General features: G+C 41.7%; 1 protein-coding gene across 2 annotated transcripts in view; it reads right to left on the bottom strand.

Moving 5' to 3' along the window:
* RBM6 (RNA binding motif protein 6) overlaps positions 1 to 24,605 on the bottom strand; it is a 123,129-nt gene that overhangs the window by 62,828 nt on the left and 35,696 nt on the right. Inside the window, exons 5-6 of one of the 2 annotated variants that reach the window (XM_049777328.1) lie at positions 22,295 to 22,364; positions 10,228 to 10,301 (exon numbers count right to left, since the gene is read on the bottom strand). In XM_049777328.1, the coding sequence (XP_049633285.1) occupies positions 10,228 to 10,301; positions 22,295 to 22,364 (144 nt within the window). The remainder of the gene's footprint in view (positions 1 to 10,227; positions 10,302 to 22,294; positions 22,365 to 24,605) is intronic. The other variant, XM_049777329.1, reaches the window with a different exon arrangement.

Genomic DNA, 24,605 nt, shown 5'->3' with positions numbered 1-24,605 from the left:
AAAATAAGTCTCTACAATTTTTTTGTTTTGTTTTGTTTTGTTTTGCTTTGAGTCAGACCCATTTGATGCTCAGGGGTTACTCCTGGCTAAGTGCTCAGAAATCGCCCCTGGCCGGGGGGGGACCATATGGGGTGCCATGGTTCTTCCTTGGCTAGCGCTTACAAGGCATACACCTTACCTCTAGTGCCACCTCACTGGCGCCAAGTCTCTACAATTTATAATGGGGAAGGAAATGTACCCCATGTGACCTAGTCTCTTTGCCCCTCAATTCCCCAGCCATGAACTCTAGCGTAACAATTCTAGAAAATCAGGGAAGACTCATGCCAGCATCTGCAAACTTCTTTTTTTTGTTGTTGCAAACTTCTTAATAAGAGAAACACAACCTTCTGAAAAACAGCATCTGTTTTAAAATAATCCTTTATTGGGCTGGAACTACAGTATACAGTTGGTTGGGCATTTGCCTTGCGTTTGATCCTCTGCGTCTTATATGGTCCTCTGTGCACTGTCAGGTGTGATTCCTGAGCTCAGAATCATTAGTAACCTGTGAGTACTGCCGGTGTAGCCCAAAAACAAAATAATCTTCCACTGAAAATTATATTAATACTGAAGCACAATGCTCACTCATTCACACTGAGCAATCACTGTGTGCATGTGACTTCAGATGTGGCACATTATCATAATCATCAACCAGATTAATGTGTGTTCAAACCTGGGAGGCTGTCAGAGTAAGTGTGACCTTTTCACATTCAGTCCAGATAGCCTAGTCTCTTGGGGAAGGCATAAAGTCACAGGATAGTGTGAACCATCCACCAAAAACTAGCGGCCATTCAAAGCTGAGTCCTAAGAGATGGTTCACTGTCAAGGAAAAGAATCACTAGGCAGAGCCCAGTGCTATTCTGCATTATTCAGTGCATCCCAGATGTTAGCTGTAACCTCCCCAAGACCAGTCACTTCACACACATTACATATCTAATCTCACAGAAGCTCTCATGCTGTTGGTATTATGGTTATTCCTCCATTGGTGATGGGGCGGGGCACACGGGTGGTGCTCAAGATCACCCTGGTTGTCTCCAGGGAACAGATGGGGTGTGCGGAGAATCAGACAGGAAATGCCTCCTTCAGACTCTATCCCTCCATTTTGCAGATGAAAAAATAGACTCTGAAGAGCTAGAGTGATGATACTCCAAGTCTAAACTTAATTGTGTTTCTAACCACTCTCTGGAGTTAAACTGCCATAAACCAAAGCTTTTATCATCGAGATCACAAACTTAGTAAGGGGTCAGGAGGCAGTTCAAAGGGTTTGAGACCAGTGTTCAGTCCTTGGCACTACATGGTTTCCCTTACATTGCTAGAAGTGATCCCCAAACACTGAGTTAGGAGTAGTTCCTGAACACTGCTGAGTACACTCCACAGGTTTGAGTGAAGGAGGTACAGATTCAAGGCCCAGCAACATACATTCACCTTAGTACCACGGGGAGTGATCCCTGGTCACCAACCTACAGTCTGCCAGAGCTCCCCTGAGCATCTTTAGGTGTAGAAGAAAAAAACGAAACATAACAAAACAAAAAACCTAATGTGCCTGAGCTAATTGACTAGAATTATATATTCTGTCAATTTTTAAAAAATAACTATCTGTACCCAGTTCACAACATTTTATATAACTACATTTTCATAAAAAGTCAAACATTAGGGGCCAGAGAGATAGCATGGAGGTAAGACGTTTGCCTTTCATGCAGAAGGACGGTGGTTCGAATCCCGGCATCCCATAGGGTCCCTGTGCCTGTCAGGGGCGATTTCTGAGCCTAGAGCCAGGAGGAACCCCTGAGTGCTGCCGGGTGTGACCCAAAAACCAAAAAAAAAAAAAAAAGTCAAACATTAAGAGGCCAGACAGAGACTAGAAAGGGCTAGGGCCCTTTAATCATATGCAAGAGTTTGATCCCTGCAAGGTCTTCAACCACTAGACTGAGAATAACCCACAAGCAACAAAGCCAAAAAAATAAAATGACAAGTCAAACATTGAAAAACAGCCCGGAGAGATAGCACAGCGGCATTTGCCTTGCAAGCAGCCGATCCAGGACCAAAGGTGGTTGGTTCGAATCCCAGTATCCCATATGGTCCCCCGTGCCTGCCAGGAGCTATTTCTGAGCAGACAACCAGGAGTAACCCCTGAGCACTGCCGGGTGTGGCCCAAAAAAAAGAAAAGAAAAACAGGGGCTGGAGAGATAGCATGGAGGTAAAGAATTTGCCTTGCATGCAGAAGGTCGGTGGTTCAAATCCCAGCATCCCATATAGTCTCCTGAGCCTGCCAGGAGCGACTTCTGAGCATAGAGCCAGGAGGAACCCCTGAGTGCAGCTGGGCGTGACCCCCCCAAAAAAACAAAAAAAGAAAAACAAGGGACAGGAAAACCTGGAAAAATAGTACAACGGATAAGGTGCTTGCTTTGAATACTGGTTTTGTTTTTTTGTTTTTTTTTTTTTTGAGGGGGCCGCATCCAGTGGTGATCAGGAGTTACTCCTGGCTCTGGGGACTATATGGGATGCCTGAGATCGAACCTGTGTCTGTCCTGGGACAGCCGCATGCAAGGCAAATGCCCTACCACTATGCTACCACTTCAGCCCCATACTCCATATACTATCAAGCCATGTTCAATTCCAGCATATGGGAATATGGTCCTCTGAACTGGAATAGGGCTAGAGTCTTGGGTTCTGGTTATCATTCTAATCGAGTTCTCACAGTATCTATATATCCTCATTATCTAACAAAACTGGCATAAAGCTCCTCCATTCCTTACCATGGTCTTGATATATTAGCCACTGCTAAACAGAAGTATTTCATACCAAAAGTCATATAATCTGGGGTTGAGGATAAAGGTCAAAGGTCTGGGCACCTGTGCTGCCCTGGGTTCCCCAGTGCTACCCTCTTCACCAAGTACCAAGGGAGTGGAACAAAGCACATAGACAAAAATAACTACCAATGGGACAGAAGTGACAGACAATGGTAAGGGTGCTTGCCTTGTATGGAACCAACCTGAGTTCAATTCCAACATAACATATGGTCCCCTAAGACCACCAAGAGTAATTTCTGAGTGAAGAGCTACAAGTAACCCCAAATATTGATGGGCATGGCCCAAACCCCACCAAAATAACCACTAAGCACAATCTGTTGAGGCCCCCAAGTAAAATATAAACCTCAACACAAAGCATTTCATAGAAATCCCCGACACACCATGCATACACAAATACATACGTCACTCAGTGGTGCCCAGCAGATGGTAGGTAAAACTTGGAATGCAGTAGAAAGGCTCAACAGAGAGACATTTATCTCCCATAAACCATGCTTAGTGTTCTCTGAGGATAAGGCCTTCTCCCCTCACACTCTTACAGCTCTTTCCTAGGATTTCCTAGGATTCTCAACCCTACACTATTATTTGGATGATTGAGCCACATCCACTTACTTTAAAATTCCAAATAGGAAATATATTTATCTGACTAGAAGTTACTTGACATGAAGGAGAGAGCAGATAACTGCTTAATTACAAATGTTTACCAAGTACAAGATACTATATTTAGTATTTTGCATAAAATATTCACTGCTCAAATGTAGTATCACTCTTCAAGAAGCTTCCCCGAGGACATTGTCTAAAACTGTCCTCACTGGAGACTTGCCTCAGATGTACAAAGAACCAAGTTCAATCCTTGGTATCACATGGCCTCCAAGCACCACCAGGTGCAACCCTGGATGCTCCTATCCCACACTGCCAAGACACTGGGTGTTTCAGAATTGTATCATGGGGGGGGGGGGGGCAGTAGTCAAGGATTGCTAGCAGATGCCCTGCCGTCTCCAGAAACCCAAAAATATAAAAATGTCCCCATTAAGCATTCTCTCATCATCATTTTTCATTATCATTAGAGCACATAACACTAACATAATTTTTATTGTATGTTTGAGAAGTCATAACCAAAACAAAGATAGCAAATACTTCTTATCACATATATGTATTCCATCTAATACATCTCTCAGATCTCTTGATAACTCTACCTCCTACCTACTGTCATTCATTCCAACTAGGCATCTGTTTCTGGTTATGTTTCTATACAGCGTACATTATCTATAATTTTCTATTAATGAAATCACCTATATAGTTGTTTAATAATTACTTTAAGCACCCTGGCTACAAAATTGTTTATTATTGAGTTTCAGTCACAGAATGTACACTCCCCTTCACCAGTACACATTTCCCGCCACCAATGTCCTTAGTTTCCCTTCCATGCCTACCTCTGGGCAGGCATTTTACTTCTCTTTTTTCCCTTTTTGACATTGTGATTTGTGCTATTGTTAATGAAAGGGTACAATGCATATCACCTTATTTTCTTTCAGCATCCAGTTCTTGTCTAGAGTAGTAAATTCCAACTATCATTGTCATAGTGGATCCTTTTCTACCCTAATTGCACTCACCACTCTTTGTGGTAAGCTTCCTACCAAGGGCTGGTCCTCCTGGCCCTCATCTCTGGATATTATTACCATACTATCTTTTATTTTTCTTATATCCTACAAATGAGTGAGATTATCCTATGCCTAGCCCTCTCCCTCATTTCACTCAGCATAATACTCTCCATATCCATTCATAAGCAAATTTCATGACTTAATTTTACTTAACAGCTGCATAGTATTCCACTGCGTAGATGTACCACATTTCTTTAGCCACTCATCTGTTCCTGGGCACTTGGGCTATTTCCAAATTCTGGCTATTGTAAATAATGCTGTGATGAGCATAGGAATGTGTTGGGGTTCATATGGTATATCCTTGGAGTGGTATTGCTGGATCATATGGAAGCTCAATTTCTAGGTTTTTAAGGAATATCCATATAGTTTTCCAAACAGGCTGCACCAGTAGATATTCCCACCAGCAGTGAATGACAGTCCTTTTCTCCCTGCATCTGCACCAGCATTGATTGTTCTTTGTGACGTACATAGCCCAACATAATTTAAATTTGTCTACTTGCTTAAGCTTTATCACATCACTAAAACAAAGTTAAGTCTTGTTTATTGAGGCAATTATAAAATCTGGCATTCTAATTCACTCCGAAAATCCATAAGGTATTGGTAACAAAGGGACAGTGTCAGAGGGAAATGAAGAAACTAGTCATATAATCCAGTAGAAAGAAATATCTGACCACAGAGAACTCACGTTGCTTTCTTCTATATGCCATAGTATCAAATAAAAATATTTGAACTCTTTCCAGGAAATAATTCATCAGCAGGCACCCTAAGTTGCGGGACTAACTAGACCTGAGAAATAGTACACGGGCCTAGAGCTCCTGCCTTGAAAGTATATGGTCATGAATTTAACTCCCATGTCCTACATGTGCTAACAATAACCCAATCCTGGCAGTTCTTACTGCACCAGAGTTATAAGCAATTTCTGCTACACCTCAGTCAGGTGTGTGCAAACACCACCATGGGGTAACTGGTTGGCGAGTACAACTACATGATATGCTAACACCATGACCAAGAACAATGACCACTGCTCTGTGAGCACTGTAGTGACCCCCCCCCCAGCTAATGCCACAACCTGCTATGTGACAGCTGGCAAGCACAGTAGTTAACAAATGCCTCACAACAGGAGTGTGTGCAATTCCAAATCAATGCAGCATTAGCAACAGAGAAAAGGGATGGGAAGAAGGAAAATTAAAAAATTAGGCACACTATTTCCAGAAATACCTGTATTTCAGTTCAGGATAGTAATTGCTCTTTTTGTTTTTTCTTTCTTTTTTTGAGTCACATGAGATAGTGCTCAGGGCTCCAAGCCAGGCACAGGTGCTACATGGGGTGCCAAGGTCCAAACCCAAGTTGACAGCATGCGAGGCTTACCCACTGTCTCTTTTCTCCAGCCCCTATAATTTATCATCTTTATGGGTCTGTCTACTTCTATCCTCACTCACATTTAATAAAACTATCATATTTTATTTGTGTCTTGGACAACACCTGGCAGGTCTTGGGGCTTACTCCTAGCTCAGGTTTCAGTACTAGTGGTGATCTGGCTATTACGTGAAACTAGGATGAATACATGACAAGTACTTTACCCACTTTACTATCTCTCTGGCCTAAAAAAAAGTATTTAAATAAAAGTGTGTGTGTGTTGCTAGGGATTGAATCTGAGGATTCAAACATATATGATATGTGCCCTAAAAGTTAATTGGCTCATAAAGTCTAACAAATTCCCAGGGTGTGTGTGTGTGTGTGTGTGTGTGTGTGTGTGTGTGTGTGTGTGTGTGTGTGTGTGTGTGTGTGTGTGTGTGTGTGTTGCTAGGGATTGAATCTGAGGTTTCAAACATATATGATATGTGCAAATCCCCAGGTGTGTGTGTGTGTGTGTGTGTGTGTGTGTGTTGCTAGGGATTGAATCTGAGGTTTCAAACATATATGATATGTGCAAATCCCCAGGTGTGTGTGTGTGTGTGTGTGTGTGTGTGTGTGTGTGTTGCTAGGGATTGAATCTGAGGTTTCAAACATATATGATATGTGCCCTAAAAGTTAATGGGCTCATAAAGTCTAACAAATCCCCAGGAAAGGATTCTGCTTTGTGACAGTACTAAAAACCAGCATACTTTGTGTCCTATGATTGCGGGAAGAATAAAAATGTATAAACAAGGTTGATTGAATACAGATATAGTGATGTTTCATTAACACACTGTCTGATGCTGGCACTGCAATTTGTGTCAGTTAAATCACATTCAAGTGTGAACCACTGGTGGCATATGCACCGTTGTCAACATGTTAAGGAGGGGCCGGCGAGGTGGCGCTAGAGGTAAGGTGTCTGCCTTGCAAGCGCTAGCCAAGGAAAGGACCACGATTCAATCCCTTGGCGTCCTCCCAAGCCAGGGGCAACTTCTGAGCGCGTAGCCAGGAGTAACCTCTGAGCATCAAACGAGTGTGGTCGGAAAACCAAAAAAAAAAAAAATAAAAGTTAAGGAATAAAACTTCGGTGAATATTGAAAATGAGATCACGGGGCCGGGCGGTGGCGCTAAAGGTAAGGTGCCTGCCTTGCCTGCGCTAGCCTTGGGCGGACCGCGGTTCGATCCCCCGGTGTCCCATATGGTCCCCCAAGCCAGGAGCAACTTCTGAGCACATAGCCAGGAGTAACCCCTGAGCGTTACCGGGTGTGGCCCAAAAACCAAAAAAAAAAAAAAAAAAAAGATTAGAATGTCAACCTCTGAACTCCTTTGGGCCTGGAGAGATAGCACAGCGGAGTTTGCCTTGCAAGCAGCCGATCCAGGACCAAAGGTGGTTGGTTCGAATCCCGGTGTCCCATATGGTCCCCCGTGCCTGCCAGGAGCTATTTCTGAGCAGACAGCCAGGAGTCACCCCTGAGCACCGCCAGGTGTGGCCCCAAAACCAAAAAAAAAAAAGAAAAAAAAAAAAGAAAATGAGATCAAAACTCCCAAAATGGAGTTTTTTGAAATAACACCTTATGATTCATGAGTACCACATAATCCCTGTCACTTTTCTTGGTCTGAGATTAGATGGTCCTAGAAAAGACACTTTCTAACTTACATTCTTGAAAAGAGTGCCATATGGGTAGCCTATGTGTAAGGAAAGGGAGGATAGAGGAGAGGAAGGAAGGGGGAAAAGTTGGCATCTGCTTTATTCTAGTACCCCAGTCACTGGGCAAGGGTCATCCAAAAGGAAGCTAGGAATGTTCAAAGGATATTTGGTGGGGGGTATGAAAAGAGATATCTATAAGTCACAATCCCTCAGTACTACTTGTGTAAATGAACATCTTTCCAAATGTAGCTCTAATTCTACTGCTCCCAGGCTGCGGATGCTTTCAGCGTAAGTGTACTTGCCTTCCGTGTACAAAGGCCTAGTCTCTTGCATCATGAGAAAACAAAGAGAGAAATATGTAAAAGAAGTGTATATTCTGGGGGCCAGAGCGATGGTTTAGTAGTAGGGTATTTGTCTTGCATGTGTCTGACCCAGAAAGGACCTGGTGGTCTCCTGAGCCTACCAGGAGTGATTTGTAAGTGCAAAGCCATGAGTAACCTTTAAGTGCCGCTAGGTGAGGCCAAAAAAAACACACCCCCAAAACAGTGTTTTCTAAGGGCCAGAGAGATAGTATGGTGGGTAGAGTGCTTGCTTTACACATAGCTCATCCAGGCTTAATGCAGCACCCTGTAACATCTTCCAAGAATACAAGGAGTGATTCCTGAGAGTAATCCAAGAGTAAGCCCTGAGCACAGTGGGTATGGCAGCCCTCCACCACCACCACCCCACAAGTCTGTGCTATGAGCCAAGGAGGTGGTGTCCTGAGGAAAGAGGTTGCTTTATTATGTGTATGAGGAACTGGGTTCAGTCCCCAGCCCCCAATCTCACTCCAACCAAAAAAATCCAAATTAAAAACTTTTTTTTTTTTTTGGTTTTTGGGCCACACCCGGCAGTGCTCAGGGGTGACTCCTGGCTGTCTGCTCAGAAATAGCTCCTGGCAGGCACGGGGGACCATATGGGACGCAGGGATTCGAACCAACCGCCTTTGGTCCTGGATCAGCTGCTTGCAAGGCAAACGCTGCTGTGCTATCTCTCCGGGCCCACTTTTTTTTTTTTTTTTTTTAAATAGAACTACTCTAGTTCTACTTCACACTACTCTGTTGGGAGCTGGTTATTTAGGAAAGAATTTTATTTGGAAACTGACAAAAGAGATATTTAAAACACAAGTGTTATTTTCAGATCAAACATTAAATAACATAAAAATAACACCCAGATTTAGGAAATTGACTCAAGGGCTGGAGTAAATAATTTGTCACATGCTAGAGCCCTGAATCTGAAACTGAGCGCAATTGAATGTGGCCCAAAAACTTAGGTGTGAGGGAGATCAAAATGTTCTTCCATTTTTTAAGAAAAACACATAATTGAGAGAACGGGGAAAAAAAAACATCTCTGCTATGATCTCTTTTTATAGTTTCACCACCCACAAAATTTAGTACTGTGGCAAAAGAGTGATTCTTTAGGATTATTTTATTGATAAAAAAACAAAATGCTGATGAAATGTTTGAGTGTTCTGAAATTAGAGGGTACCTGAATGGAATCAAACATAAGCATACTGAACAAGTCAGTAAGAATGAAACTGTCAAGGATATATGGTCCTAATTCAGTCATTCTTTTGAGAATTTAGCAATATTTATGACTAAAAGTAACTCCATCAAAATTTCCTCTAATTAGTACTTTCTCTAAAAAACAGTCAACTAAAAGGGAAAGGTTATGAGTCAAGAGCTTTGTTATATGAAACGAAGGTAATCAAAGGGTTACGTAAGAATTCTCATGAGATCTCTCTTTTCTGACAGCCTCCTTTTAAGATTCTGGCGTACCAAGTAGGTACAAAAATGTTAAATTGCATCACTGTTTCTCTTTTTCCCACTTTACAGATGGAGAAAATAAATTCCTTCAAGGAAGTACAACAAGTTGTCTACCCTTTCATGATTTCATACAGTACTATCAAGCAGGGTTCAATTACAAACTCAGTTTGAAATGGCATTCTGAACATATCTTGAGGTACCAGCTTTGCCCATGAGCAATCAAAATCCTGTAGAGAACAATGATAAATACAACAGATTTGAACACTTCTCTTTCCTCCCTGACGGTACTCTTGGAAAAAGTAGCATGTGCAGGCAGAGCTCACGTGCCACAGGTTCTGCCATCAGTGGAGCTATCATTGATCTTCACTTTAGATCTATATATTATTAACCTTGAATTGCTATGCAAGTCAGATCCCTGGGATCACAGTCAAGAGTCATACCTTGCATTAGGATCCCCATCTCAGTCACAGACTCTTCACTTTAGAGCTATATAGTATTAACCTTGAATTGCTATACGAGGCAGATACCTGGGATCACCGTCAAGAGTCATATTTTGCATTAGGATCCCCATCTCAGTCACAGACCAAAGAGAAACACTACAGAAACACTACATTTTCTTTCAATCTCTTCTCGGAACCTAATCGAATTACAACTGGACTCTTAGCTTTTAAAATGCACTTTCTGCCACTGACTGTTCTAGAGAAAAGTGCCAGACTCTTTTCAATTTTCCCTAATAACCACTTTTTGGTTGAAGTATGGTATGCTCTAAATATAGATTCTGGTACCTTTCCGAAGTTTAATCATTTGAAACCTTCCCTCCCCATACATTAAAAAATGTATCCTTTCAGCATCATTTGACCGAAGTATAAAGCAACCTGGTTGGCCTCCATGCATCCGATGGCATCTTCCAAGAGTGAAAACTCCACGCAGACATAGCCATAGTCGTAACCTGGGGACAGCATTTAAATACAGACGGGAGTGGTGTTAGTGCCTTGCAAACACAAAAGACACACTTAAAACCCCTGTTTCTCACCCCTTAAATACAAGCCCTCCCATCTAGTCCCTCCCTCCCCTATGCTAGGCAAAGTTACTACCCCAAATAGAAAAAAAAGTACTCAAAGAGATGTTTCTGGACTTTGAGAGAAATCCCAAAATAGCTTTTCTACTAATTAAGAAGATCCTTTGCTGGCTTTATCACTGGTGATCTGGCAAGGGTTCTCAGAATTGGGAAATCCCACACAAAGTTCAACTGGGAACCCGAAACATTCTAACCACAGGTTGAATCTTCTGGGGAAAAAAATCAAGTCAATAAAATGAAAAGCATCTGGGAAAAAAATGAAAAGGTATCCCGAAAAGAGGAAGGAAAAGTAATTATCCCCAAACTATACTAATAGTCACCACTTTTCAAGCAGAAACCACCTTCAAAGACAGAAGTGCTGACAGACTGAGGCAACTATTCTGTTTGGATACCACGGGAAGCGTCTGGTTGGCAGGGGACAGACCATTTCAGGCCTCCTGTTTTCCTTGTTTCAACTCAAGTCATAAAACAGCTAAAATCTTTATGAAAGGAAGAAGGTGTAAAAGCATAAATAAGTACAAGTAGTTGGGTCCAAAACTGTGCATTTGCACACAGACTGATGGAGTAGGCTGGGGGAGAGAGTAGTTGTTAGCAATCAACACATGTCAAGAATTGGATATATCACTAGAATTGTATTTCATATGTACCTCCCACCTTTTTCTGGGGCAAGTGTCATCTGGGGCACTAAGACCCATGAAATTAGGGAAATCATGGGATTTATAGGTTGTTATATCTCAAATATTAACTCACACACAGCTTTCTTAGATTCTGTCACTGTATATAGTTATAAAAATATACTTCTCAATACTGCACTCAGCAAGTAGCATCCATGTTTCTTTCACTATCCCACAAGAAATGCATACCTAAGATCAACATTGTGCAAATGGAGACAAAGGTCAGATGAAAAATAAAATCCAAGTAAAGAAAAACAACATAAGAACTCATAAGAGGAGCTGAAGAGATAGTACAATGGATTAAGGCTCTTGTCTTATACATAGGACGGTTGGTGGTTCAAATCCCAGCAACCCATATGGTCCCCTGAGCCGGGCAGGAGCAATTTCTGAACTTAGAGCCAGGAGTAAGCCCTGAGTGGTACTGGATGTGATCCAAAAAACAAACCAAAACAAAAAAACCCAACCCTGAGTTGTAGTATTGATAGTTGTAAAAATTAAAATATGATAAGGTTCATGACAGTATATTTAATTTTTTTCCTGTGCCATAGATCAAACCAAGGGCTTCACACATGCAAAGAATGGAATCTCTCACTGAGCCATATCTCCAGCTCAGTATATTTTAAAAGCCTTAAAAATGAGGGAGTAGGGTCCAGAAAGAGCACAGTAGGTAAAGTGTTTGCCTTGTACTTGGCCAGGTTCAGTCCCTGGCATCCCATACGATTCCACCAAACATGTCAGGAATAACTTCTGAGCACAGAGCCAGGAGTAAACCTTGAGCATCGCTAGGAGTGGCAAAAAAAAAAAGCACACACACACACATAAAAATGAGGGACCAGACATTCTACAAGAGGTAAGGTGCTTGCCTTGCATGCAGCCAACCTGGGTTTGATCACTGGCATCCCATATGGTCCCCTAATTACTAGGAGTGATTCCTGAGTATAGAGCAAAGTACAAGCCCTGAGCATAGCTAGGTGGTGTCCCCTCCCAATACACACATCTCTTCATTTTCTACCCTTAATGTATAGATATCTCACAGAAATGTGAATGCCTTTATAATTTTTTGTCCCTCTGGCAGCAAAGATGATCAGGACAGGTACAGGAAAGAAAGGGTTCAGGGCAAGCAAGATATATCGTTTTTTGTTTTTTTGGTTTTTTTTTTTGTTTTGGGGCCACACCCAGCAGTGCTCAGAGTTTACTCCTGGCTGTCTGCTTAGAAATAGCTCCTGGCAGGCATGGGGGACCATATGGGACACCGGGATTCAAACCAACCACCTTTGGTCCTGGATCGACTGCTTGCAAGGCAAACGCCGCTGTGCTATCTCTCTGGGCCCCAGCAAGATATATCGTAAAACAGGTAAGGTGCTTGCTTGCCTTGCATAGTTAACCCGGTTTAATCCCCCAAACCTCATATGGTCTCCTGAGCACCACTAGGAGTAATTCTTGAGTGCAAAGCCAGGAGTCACCCCCAAGCACAGCCAAGTAGGATTCAAAGGCAAACAAAAATATTAACTCTTGAGGCTAAGATAGAACTTGGACTCATGTGCATACCTTGCACCCACAAGACCTGACTTCAATCCCCGGCACTGTACGGATCACCAAGTGCAAAACCAGGAGGAGCTCCTGAGTATTACTGAGTAAAGCCACAAAACACAACAAACTGAATTATTCTGTTCTTTCATATGTGGTTACCCTTTTCCTAAAGAAGTATCTGTGATTGGGGCCAGAGAGAAAACGCAGCAGTAGGGCATTTGCCTTGCACATAGTCAACCCAGGATAGACCCAGGTTTGATCCCTGGCATCCCATTCGGTCCCAGAGCCTGCCAGGGGTGATTTCTAAGTGCAGAACCAGGAGTAACCCCTGAGCATCGCTGGTATGGCTCAAAAACAAAAAAAGAAATACCTGTAATAAAAGTTGACCGGGTACTTATAACAGGTATTAAAAAAATCTTTATTTTGGTCATGTTTATTTTGACCCATACCTGGCAATGCTCAAGGGTTATTCATGGCCCTACAATCTCAGGAATTAACTCTTAGTAGTCAAGATGCCCCACTGTAATCTGTACATTAAAATTAAAAACAAACAAACAAACAAACAAAAACACAGAAGGCCAGAGAGAGCAGCACTTGCCTTGCATATAACCAACCTGGGTTTGATCTCCAACATCCATATAGTCCCAAAAACTGCCAAGAGTAATAATTGAGTTCAGAGCAAAGATTAATCCTGAGCATTGTTGGGTGTACCCCAAACCAAAAAACTTAAACATATACACACACAGCCAGAGAGATAATAAAGAAATTCCATCTGTTTACTAAGTCCTAAAGAAGTCTAGTAGGGGGGCCAGGCGGTGGCGCTGGAGGTAAGGTGCCTGCCTTGCCTGCGCTAGCCTAGGACGGACCGCGGTTCGATCCCCCGGCGTCCCATATGGTCCCCCAAGAAGCCAGGTGCAACTTCTGAGCGCATAGCCAGGAGTAACCCCTGAGCGTCACAGGGTGTGGCCCAAAAATCAAAAAAAAAAAAAAAAAAAAAGAAGTCTAGTGGGGGGGGGGGGGTCAGAGAGATAGTAGAGTGGGTAGTGGCCTTGCATGTAGCTAACTTGGCTCTGATCCTAGCATTCCATATGATATCCTGAGTACTGCCAGGCATAACTTCTGGATGCAGAGCCAGGAATAATCCCTGAGTAATGCAAGGTATAGCCCAACCCCTCAACCCCCCTCAAAGTCTAGAATAATGAATATCAATGGGCAAGCTAAAGCTGTACACCTATTATTCATAATGTATCCAAATGACATGAAAGGTGTTAGAAAGCTTAGTGCTCAGTGTGCATGACTTACATGTGGCTGACCCCACTTCAATCCCCAGTACCCCAAATGGTCCCGAGCACAGACTCAGAAGTAAACCTTAAGAAGTGCCAGAAATAAAAAAAAAAAAAAAAAAAAAAAAAAAAGAAGTGCCAGAAATAGGGCCTGGAGAGATAGCACAGCGGCGTTTGCCTTGCAAGCAGCCGATCCAGGACCTAAGGTGGTTGGTTCGAATCCCGGTGTCCCATATGGTCCCCCGTGCCTGCCAGGAGCTATTTCTGAGCAGACAGCCAGGAGTAACCCCTGAGCACTGCCGGGTGTGGCCCAAAAAACAAAAAAGAAGTGCCAGAAATAGCCCAGAAACAGGAAAACAAAAATATTACATAGAGGAAACTTAAAAGTAGAAAGTGATGGTTCCAACCTGAGTTCCTGTCAGTAGATCTATGGTAGGGCCTGAACATTTTTATTTGTAACAAAATCTAAGTGTTGCTGGCAATCTGGTCCAGGGTCCACCTTGAGAAACCTGCTCTGTATTTTGGGGGCAGAATTTATTCACTCTAGTCTTTACTGGATCTTACAGCAGGGAGAAAGATTGCCTTGAACATGGCCAATTCAGGCTTGATCCTAGCATCCCATATGACCCTCTGAGCTCTGCTCTGGCCAGGAGTGATTCCTACACTGCCAGCTGTGTCCCAAAAACAACAACAAAAAATGTATGTGACACTGCATACACAGACCCTAGCACTGAAACACAGACGTATTGGCCAAGTATCTCTGGGAGCAGCCCCAATCATTCTGAGAACAGTGTGGAAAGTTCTCTCCCCTCCCCCTCCAAATTTTCCAAGAATAGTGCAAATAGGGCCAGAGAGATAACATGGAGGTAAGGCGGTTGTCTTGCATGCAGAAGGACAGCGGTTCGAATTCCGACATCCCATATGGTCCCCCGAGCCTGCCAGGAGAGATTTCTGAGCGTAGAGCCATGAGGAACCCCTCAGCGCTGCTGGGTGTAACCCAAACTCTCCCCCCCACCAAAAGAATAGTACAAATAACACATCATATGTAGTCTTGACACAGATTTATCAAGTGAGACACTCTTATACTTATTTATACTATTATTTTTTGGTTTTTGGGCCATACCTGGCAGCACTCAGGGGTTCCTCCTGGCTCTACGATCAGAAATCGCTCCTGGCAGGCTCAGGGACCATATGGGATGACGGAATTCAAACTACCGTCCTTCTGCATGCCAGGCAAATGATCTCTCTGCCCCTATACTTATTATTTTTTTTTATTGCTCACACACATATGCCAATTAGCATTATGTCCCCAGCACAATATGACCCCGAGACTACCAGGATTGATCCCCACAGAGGCAGGAGTAATGTCTGAATATCACTGGGTTTCTCCGATCCCCCAAAATAGAAATGTAATTGGAGCCATAGAGACAGTAAAGCAAGTGATGCATTTGTGTAATATATCCCTTGTCCCCAGATGGTCCCTGATGGTCCCTGAGCACTGTTAAGTGTGACACATAAAACATAGCTGGAGAGATAGTACAGCAGGTAGAGCACTTGCCTTACATGAAGCCAACTGGGTTCAACCCCAGGCACCAGATACAGTTCCTTGACCCCCACCAGATATGATTCCTAAGTACAGAGCCAGGAGTAAACCCTGAACACTGCTGGCTGTGCCCTCCCAAATAGAAAATGTATATAATCAAGTCACGTTAAGTACATTCATGTGTTAATCACCAATACCATGTAGTATCAGAACATTTTTTTATCACTCCAAAAGAAAATTTTGTATCTTTTAATACTTCCCTCTTTTCTATGCTCTGGTAATCATCAAATAACATTTTCCTGCCTTGCAAGTATGAGGCATGTGGCACAGAGTTGCAATCCCAGGAGAGAGGGCGGGTGGGAGAGAGATGGCAAGAGAATAGATCGAAAGAGAGAAAGAAAAATGAAATTATACTCACATATAATGTGTGATGTTTTCTGACTGGGTTCTTTCATTCTGCATGTTTTCGAAGTTCATCCAGATAGTCAGAGAATTTTTATTGGGTTTTTGTTTGGGGATCACACCCACAAGTACTGAGGGGTTACTGTGCTCAAGGATCACTCCTCGTTGTATTCAATGGACTATATCCCTGCAGTGCCAGGGATCAAACCTGAGCCTCCAGAGTGCAAAGCATGAGTTCATCCCACTGAGTTGGCTCTAGCTGATATTACATGATTGTTACTCATTTAAATGGCAGTATGTAGCCTTTGGGGGGATAAAGTTCTTTTGCTCGGCATAATGCCTTTAAGTCATTCATTTTCTTGGGACTGGGAAGGAATGAGGGAGATCATTTACATTTGCACACATCTGACCTACATTCAATCCCCAGCACCTCATATGGTCTGCTTGAACCCCAACAGGAATGATTCCTGAGTGCAGAGCCAGGAATCAATCCAGAGCACCATTGGGTGTGGTCCAAAACAAAATATTATTTTATTACCCGAGTAGTATTTCTTAAATTTTGTGGCTGTCTTTGACGCATGCATACTGATGAATAGACACATTATTTTCCTAGTCACCAAAAGATATTTTACTACTGATACTTTCTGCAAGAATGGTCATGTAACTCACAGTAATTTACACCAATGTGGTTCTATCTGTTAAGTGGCAAAGAAAAACTCATATATACACTAACACACACATATATAATATAAACATATAGGTTCACACCACCAGGCAATTTCAAGCCCAAAACTCACTTAATAATCGTTTTGAAAATATTAATTTTTAGCCAAGTCACTTAGAGACAAATCTAACTACAAATCTCTTTATGGTTCATATTTAGTCCTTATGAGAATATTTGCTTTGTTACAGAAGTGTTGGTATGTCAAACACATGTCCTGGGAAGAAATCATTTAACTCCTACCATATTAAAGCTATGTACCACATGGAGCCGAAAAGATAGCATGGAGGTAGCATGTTTGCCTTGCATGCAGAAGGACAATGGTTCGAATCCTGGCATTCCATATAGTCCCCCGAGCCTGCCAGGAGCGATTTCTGAGTGTAGAGTCAGGAGTAACCCCTAAGCACTGCCGGGTGTGATCCAAAAACAAAACAAAGCAAAAAAAAAAAAAAAAAAATCTACGTACCATATTATCTTATGAAATTCAGAAAAATTATAAATTCGTATGAGTTTGGGATAAAATTTTATTTTATTGTATTGGTTTTGGGGTCATACCTGGAAATGCTCTAGGGTTACTCCTGGCTCTGCTTAGAAATTGCTCCTGGTGGCCGGAGAGATAGCATGGAGGTAAGGCAGTTGCCTTCTACGCAGAAGGTCATTGGTTCGAATCATGGCATCCCATAAGGTCCCCCGAGCCTGCCAGGAGTGATTTCTGAGCATAGAGCCAGGAGTAACTCCTGAGCACTGCCAGGTGTGACCCAAAAAAAAAAAAAAAAACCAAAAAAACAAACAAACAAAACAAATCTTTGGGGCCAGTGAGGTGACGCTAGAGGTAAGGCCTTGCAAGAGCTAGCCAAGGAAGGACCGCAGTTCGATCCCCCGGCGTCCCATATGGTCCCCCCAAGCCAGGGGAAATTTCTGAGCGTTTAGCCAGGAGTAACACCTAATCATCAAATGGGTGTGGCCCATAAAACCAAAAAAAAAAAAGAAGAAAGAAAAAGAAAATCGCTCCTGGCAGGCACAGGGGACCATATGGGATGCTAGGATTTGAACCACTGTCCATCCTGGATCGGCTGCATGCAAGGCAAATACCCTACCGCTGGCCCTGAGATAAAATTTTAGATAAAAGTTCTATCTCTAAACTGAAGAGAGTACAGAGAAATATGGTGCTCACCTTATATGTAGCTTGCTGACCCTGGTTCAATCCCAGGCATGATGTAGAGTCCCTCATATACCAGCAGGAGTGATCCCAAGGCACAGAGCCCATCTTGAGCACCATACGCATGACTCAAAGCCCCCCAATCTATTAATAAAAGGACAAATTCTAGCCCTCAGCCCCCCTCTTACAAACAAAATCTAGGGGCCAGAGCAATAGCACAATGCATAAAGAATTTGCCTTGCACCCGGCCAACCCACATTCGATTTCAGCATCCCATATGGTCCCCTAATCCTGCCAGAAGTAATTTCGAGCACAGAGCCAGGAGTAACACCAGAGCACCACTGGGTGTGGCCCCAAAACAAATCTAGGCTGAATGATCATTGCAGCTTATCATATAGTCTAGAAAAAAAATTTAGTTTCATATATAAAGGCCACTTCCCCCCATCAAATTCATAACCTTTTTTAAAAATAACTTTATTTAGACAAATTTAAATTACAAGTCTTTCACAGTTATATTTAAGGTATATAATGACAGTGAATTAGGGCCATTCCCACCATCAGTGTTGACCTCCCTCCACCATAGTTCGAAGTGTGCTTTCCATACTTCCACCCTTGGCCCCGTGGACTGCTAGTGTAACAGGTCCCTTCTGTATATAGCTTGTTGTAGTCTGAGTCTCTTGATTCTATTGTGGTTGACTTTAGGTTGAGTATTTAAGTCTGATTATTTTAAATATATCTTTACTTAAGCACATGATTACAAGCATGTTTGTAGTTGGGTTTCAGTCACAAACAGAATACCCCCCTTCACTAATGCAACATTGCCACCACCAATGCCTTCCTCCCCACTCCTGCCTGTATTCGCGGCAGACATTCTACTTCTTCCATTCTTTAACATTGCCATGATAGTTGTTAGTGTAGTTATTTTCCTAACGGCGTTCACCACTCTTTGTGGTGAGCTTCAAATTGTGAGCTGATTCTTCCAGCCCTTAACTCTATTGTCTCTGGGCCTTATTACAGTAATGTCTTTTGTTTCTCTTAAAGCCTATACATGGGGCCGGAGAGATAGCATGGAGGTAAGGTGTTTGCCTTACATGCAGAAGGTCAGTGATTCGAATCCCGGCATCCCGTATGATCCCCTGAGCCTGCCAGGAACGATTTCTGAGCATAGAACCAGGAGTAATCCCTGAGCACTGCCGGGTGTAACCACCCCCCCCAAAAAAAAAAAAATAAAAAAAAACCTATAGATGAGTGAGACTATTCTGTGTCTATCTCCCTCTGACTTATTTCACTCAACATAATAGATTCCATGTATATCCATGTATAGAAAAATTTCATAACTTTGTCTCTCCTGGCAGCTACATAATATTCCATTGTGTATATGTACCACAGTTTCTTTAGCCATTCATCTGTTGAAGGGCATCTTGGTTGTTTCCAGAGGCTGACTATTGTAAATAACACTGCAATGAATACAGGTGTGAGGAAGGAATTTTTTAATTGTCTTTTTGTGTTCCTAGGGTATATCCCTAGGAGTGGTATAGCTGGATCATATGGGAGTTCACTTTCCAATTTTTTGAGGAATCTCCATATTGTTTTCCATAAAGGCTGGAAGTCTGATCATTTTTATTTCCACTCAATGCTCAGACCACTTATCCCTGGTACCATCCATTTTTTCCCCTCAATTCATAAACTTTTAACAAATAAATGCTGCAAGTTTTCAGACTCTCTGAGAAGGTGAATTTCGCAGCACATTCTTAAGCACCACTCAGACCGAACTGCTGTGAAACCTAACTGAGCTCCTCACTAAGAGGATTCAGAGGTGCACCCCACACTCCACATTCATTCCCTGCATAGTGGGAGCTCATTGGTGCCAGAGTGATAAACATTGGGGAAATGAGGGAACAAAAGTGACAAGGCTCCTCCTGCTGTAAGTTAACTTTTAAATGGAAATAGAAGGAAACCAAAAATACTCAGAAATATCTAAGTGAAAGATCCTATAACAACAAAGTAGCACACGATGGGACATAACTAAGAAATAACTTAGATCAGAAGATAAGAGGTGAGGCCTCTGAGAAGTGAAAGGAAAGCATGAGCTAAATCCCAGAAGAGAGGATCGGAGGAAAGAAGAGCTGTGCAAAGGCACTGATAAAGAAACAAGACAGCATTGTCAGGAACTAGAGAAAGGTTCAGAGTGGCTACAGCCTAAGGAAGGTCGAAAGCAGCACAGGATGAGGTCAAAGAGCAGGGCCAGGTCACACAGGTTCATAGTTATTAAGTCATAACAAGGAATTGCAAATTTCTTTCAAGTGAAACAGAAAGCTGCTAGAGAACTTTAGGCATGAGATTACATGATCTGAGTAATATTTTCAAAAGTTCATTCTACTTACCATACAGAGATATAAAATATACCACAAGACTGGTAATCAAATCTTCCATAAAAATATACAAATATATAAAATATACTATTGCAACATTCTCTGCTGCCCCCAACACAACCTGTAATGGCTACAGTCTCATTCTGACTCTGCATGTTTTCCTAAATAAAACGATATTTACTTCACTCACTCACTCACACACAATCACTTCACATAATAAAATGTCAAGAAATGTAAAAAAAAACCTGAAAGGCTTTTTCCTTTTTATTCATTGTCCTAAAGGTTTTCACATGTTTATCAATCTTTAATTTACCATCAATTTTAATTGCTATCACAGCCAGCAACTTTAAGAATTTACTTTGTGAATATTTGACATTAATGTAAGTTTCCCTCTGCTAATAACTTTGTACTAAAAATAATCAGAAGTACTAAAGAAATGAAGGGTTTAAACTGTTGCTACAAAAAGATAGGGTAAGGCACATGCCTTGATCCCCGTTACCCCAAACTTAATCCCCATCACCCCATATGGTCCCAAAACACCCTCTAGGAGTGATTCCTGAGTACAAAGCCAGGAGTAGGTCCTGAGCACAAAGAGATATGGATCAAAAAACAAATAAATAAATTGTTGCTATTTAAATGTCAAAGTATCTCTTCTTCCCTAAACAGACACTTAAGGAAAGTCATAAAAAAAGATTTATCCCTCTGAGTTAAAGAATATCACAATTTGTAACTTTTAGAATTCTCAAAGGTAAAAGTTTATTAAGAAAATCAAACAGGGCCCAGAGAGATAGCACAGCAGTGTTTGCCTTGCAAGCAGCCGATCCAGGACCAAAGGTGGTTGGTTCGAATCCCGGTGTCCCATATGGTCCCCCGTGCCTGCCAGGAGCTATTTCTGAGCAGACAGCCAGGAGTAACCCCTGAGCAACGCCGGGTGTGGCCCAAAAACAAAAACACAAAAAAAAAAAAAAAAAAAAAGAAAAGAAAAGAAAATCAAACGGACAAAAAAACTGAAAGCGAAGCGTGTAAGCAAAAGGTCTAAGTCCTATTTCCAAAATCTGAATGAGAGTTGATACTTTTAAGACAATAAAAGAATTATCTAAGAAATAATGCTTCTGAGTTTATTCTCAAATTACAAAAAAAAATATTTATGAAACTACAAATTCAAAAAGTCTACTTTTGTGCATATTTTCCTCACTGTAAAGCCAATCTTTTAGTTAACATAGTTTATTCCATGGCAAAATGTAAGTAAATTATATCCTCAAAAATATGGCATGCTCTGACATAAAAAGTTACTTAAGGAGTGTGAAATTTATATTCTGTGAAAAGACTAATATTCTATTTTCTTTCATTTAAAAATCTGCAAAATTGGGGCCAGAGAGATAGCATGGAGGTCATTTGCCTTGCATGCAGAAGGTCGGTGGTTAGAATCCCGGCATCCCATATGGTCCCCTGAGCCTGCCAGGAGCAATTTCTGAGCATAGAGCCAGGAGTAAGCCCTGAGTGTAGCCGGGTGTGGCCCAAAAACCAAAATAAATAAATAAATAAATTAAAATCTGCAATAACCACTTAATTTAAGTATCATCTTTATTTTTAAACTATTCCATATATTACTGTGGTCCTAAAAATAATGACTAATGCCTTAAGCAATTGGTATTTCACTTGTGACTATTTTTTCTTATAATAAATTTAACCAAACTTGTTATTTTAAAATATGAGAAGGGTATTCTATGAAGTTCAATCTGAAGGTCAGCTGCCGGACTGTACTCAGAGCCAAGATAATTCAAGAAAACACTAATTGGTACAAGGTCTCTGAAATTTTTAACTTGCTAGAGCAATGAAGTGTAAAATTTAACATGTCTATTAAACAAAATTAGGCTAAAAAAACAAACATTCTACAACCACAAATGACAGAAAGTTTAATAATTTTATGAAATACACTCAGTAGCAAATATTACAGCATTAACTTGATATTTTATAGGCATTCAGAAGAATGGAACATGTATCTTTATTGGTCATGTGTGGACAAATACCCACCAAGAAACACAACTATGACTAAAGGTGGCTATCATCTGAAGGCTCAAATAGGAGATTTTTGGAAATGTTAACTGAGGCTCTTTAAAAGAAAGAGATCTGACAAAGATTATTCCTACCCAAGACTGCGTATATAATGAGAAACTCACCTGTATTATACCCCTTCAACTGCAAGTCCTTTATAGGCATGCCATCAGGAGTCCGAAAAGCATTAAGAATCTGAAAGAACACGATATTTATTCTAGTAATACAAATCAGAATCAAATAATGAATATTGCATTCTCCCTAATGATTTTTATTGTACATGACTTAAAGTTATGACTGCTCTATACAGAAAGATAAAGTTATATACGTTCTAGGGACTCAAAAAACTGATATATCATGACTAAGTTTTCCAATATATTTTTTAAATGACCACTAAGTTCTGAAATCAGACTGCAAGCATCTCCTGCTCACCTGGTATGGTGAACTGTGGATGTCCAATCTCTCACATGTTAAACAAACTGATTCAGAGCTCATTTCACTCTCAAACCGTTGCACTTGAACTCCTCCAAACGAACTAATCTCTCAAGCCTGAGTCCCAGCGTCACCACATTAGTGATTTGGTACCTAAGTAGCTAGATTAAAGCAATCACAACACCAGAGATATTCTTTTTTTGTTTGTTTTTTGTTTTTGGGCCACACCCAGTGTTGCTCAGGGGTTACTCCTGGCTGTCTGCTCAGAAATAGTTCCTGGCAGGCACGGGGGACCGTATGGGACACCGGGATTCGAACCAACCACCTTTGGTCCTGGATCAGCTGCTTGCAAGGCAAACACCGCTGTGCTATCTCTCCGGGCCCACCAGAGATATTCTAAACCAGCATTTCTCAACAGGGTTCCCTCACCCCCAAGATATTCCCAAAGAGTCACAGGTAAAAATCACAAAAATGGAATGCCGTGACACAAGACTAGGAGGACAACTTGGTAGAACAAAGGAGCCATGATGGGAAAAGAGCTGGAAAACCACTACACAAAACAAGGATTTTTTTTTTTTTTAGTTTTGTTTTTGGGTCACACCTGGCAGTGCTCAGGGGTTACTCCTGGCTCTACACTCAGAAATTGCTCCTGGCAGGCACGGGGGACCATATGGGATGCTGGGATTCAAACCACCAATCTTCTGCATGAAAGGAAAACGCCTTACCTCCATGCTATCTCTCCGGCCCCAACAAGCAATTTTGCAATGCAGACCATCACTGGCCCAAAGGCCAGCAGCTAAAACTGATCTACTAAACAAAATAAAGATGCTTTAGTTTACTTTAGAAGTTTTTTCTTTTGAACATTATTGATGATTGATCGATTGTTTTTTTGTGCCACACCCGGCGGTGCTCTGGGGTTACTCCTGGCTTTGCACTCAGAAATTGCCCCTACCAGGCTGGGGGACCATATGGGATGCACGGGAATTGAACTGGGTCCCTCCGGGTTGGCCACAAGCAAGGCAAAATGCTCTACCACTGTGCTATTCCTCTAGCCTTACTTCAGAATGCTTGTCATTCTGTGAAACTCAGTGATTTCTTACTTTTTAATTTGTCGAAGTTGAATCTTTATGTTCACAATTCCATAACTAAGGACTTAAGAGTACACATAGTAGTGCTTAATATCCGGAGTGAATAAACAGTACTTATTCATAGTATATTGTGATAATTATCAGAACTATTTTAAGTATCACAGAATGCTGCCAAGATCCCTCAATACTGTACTATAACATTCTACCAATTCTAGATATGTATTACTGGGGACAGAGTGATACAACAGTTAGTGTGCTTGTCTTGCACACGACCAAGCTAGATTTGATTCCCTGGCATCCGATATGGAGCACTGCCAGGAATGAGTTCTGAGTGCCTGGCCAGGGGTACTACTAGATATGGACTTCCCCACCAGAAAAACAGGTATCATTTAAAAATCAACATGGGTGTTTATTCAGTACTGCAATAGCCAGACCAAGTTGTTGTTCTTCTGCAAAATAGTCAGTCCTTAACACTGAGAAGTTAGGTTGCTTTCTTTTACACCACTGTAAATAATCTGTATCTTGCCACGGGTCACTTTGCAATAGTCAAGTGGATAGGACAGTTCAAAGCTTGGGCCTGAGAAAGAAGAGCTGCTTAGAACTGCAGGCAGAAGCACCATAGCCACATCCATCAGTGTGGTGCCAGGGTTTGAACTTAGGTCCCGGTGGCCCTGAATGTTAAGATGTCTCCTGGGCCCCCATACTGCATTCTTAATGCATATAATCTATAATCGTCCTTCTTGCATTATTCAAATCTGAAAACAGCAATCTTTTACCACAAGTTTTACAAACTTTATCCTCAGTGAATGATGAATCAGAATAGGCTCTATAAATTATACTGATTTTTCTTTTACTCTTTTGTACTATAGTGTTAGATAAGTAATATCCAAGTCTTCATCTGCATCATCTGTGAGCT

This window comes from Suncus etruscus, chromosome 7 (genome assembly GCF_024139225.1).
Source record: "Suncus etruscus isolate mSunEtr1 chromosome 7, mSunEtr1.pri.cur, whole genome shotgun sequence".
Lineage (NCBI taxonomy): Eukaryota > Metazoa > Chordata > Mammalia > Eulipotyphla > Soricidae > Suncus > Suncus etruscus.
The sequence above is the reverse complement of the archived record's forward strand: the minus strand, read 5'-3'. Positions and strand labels throughout refer to the sequence as shown.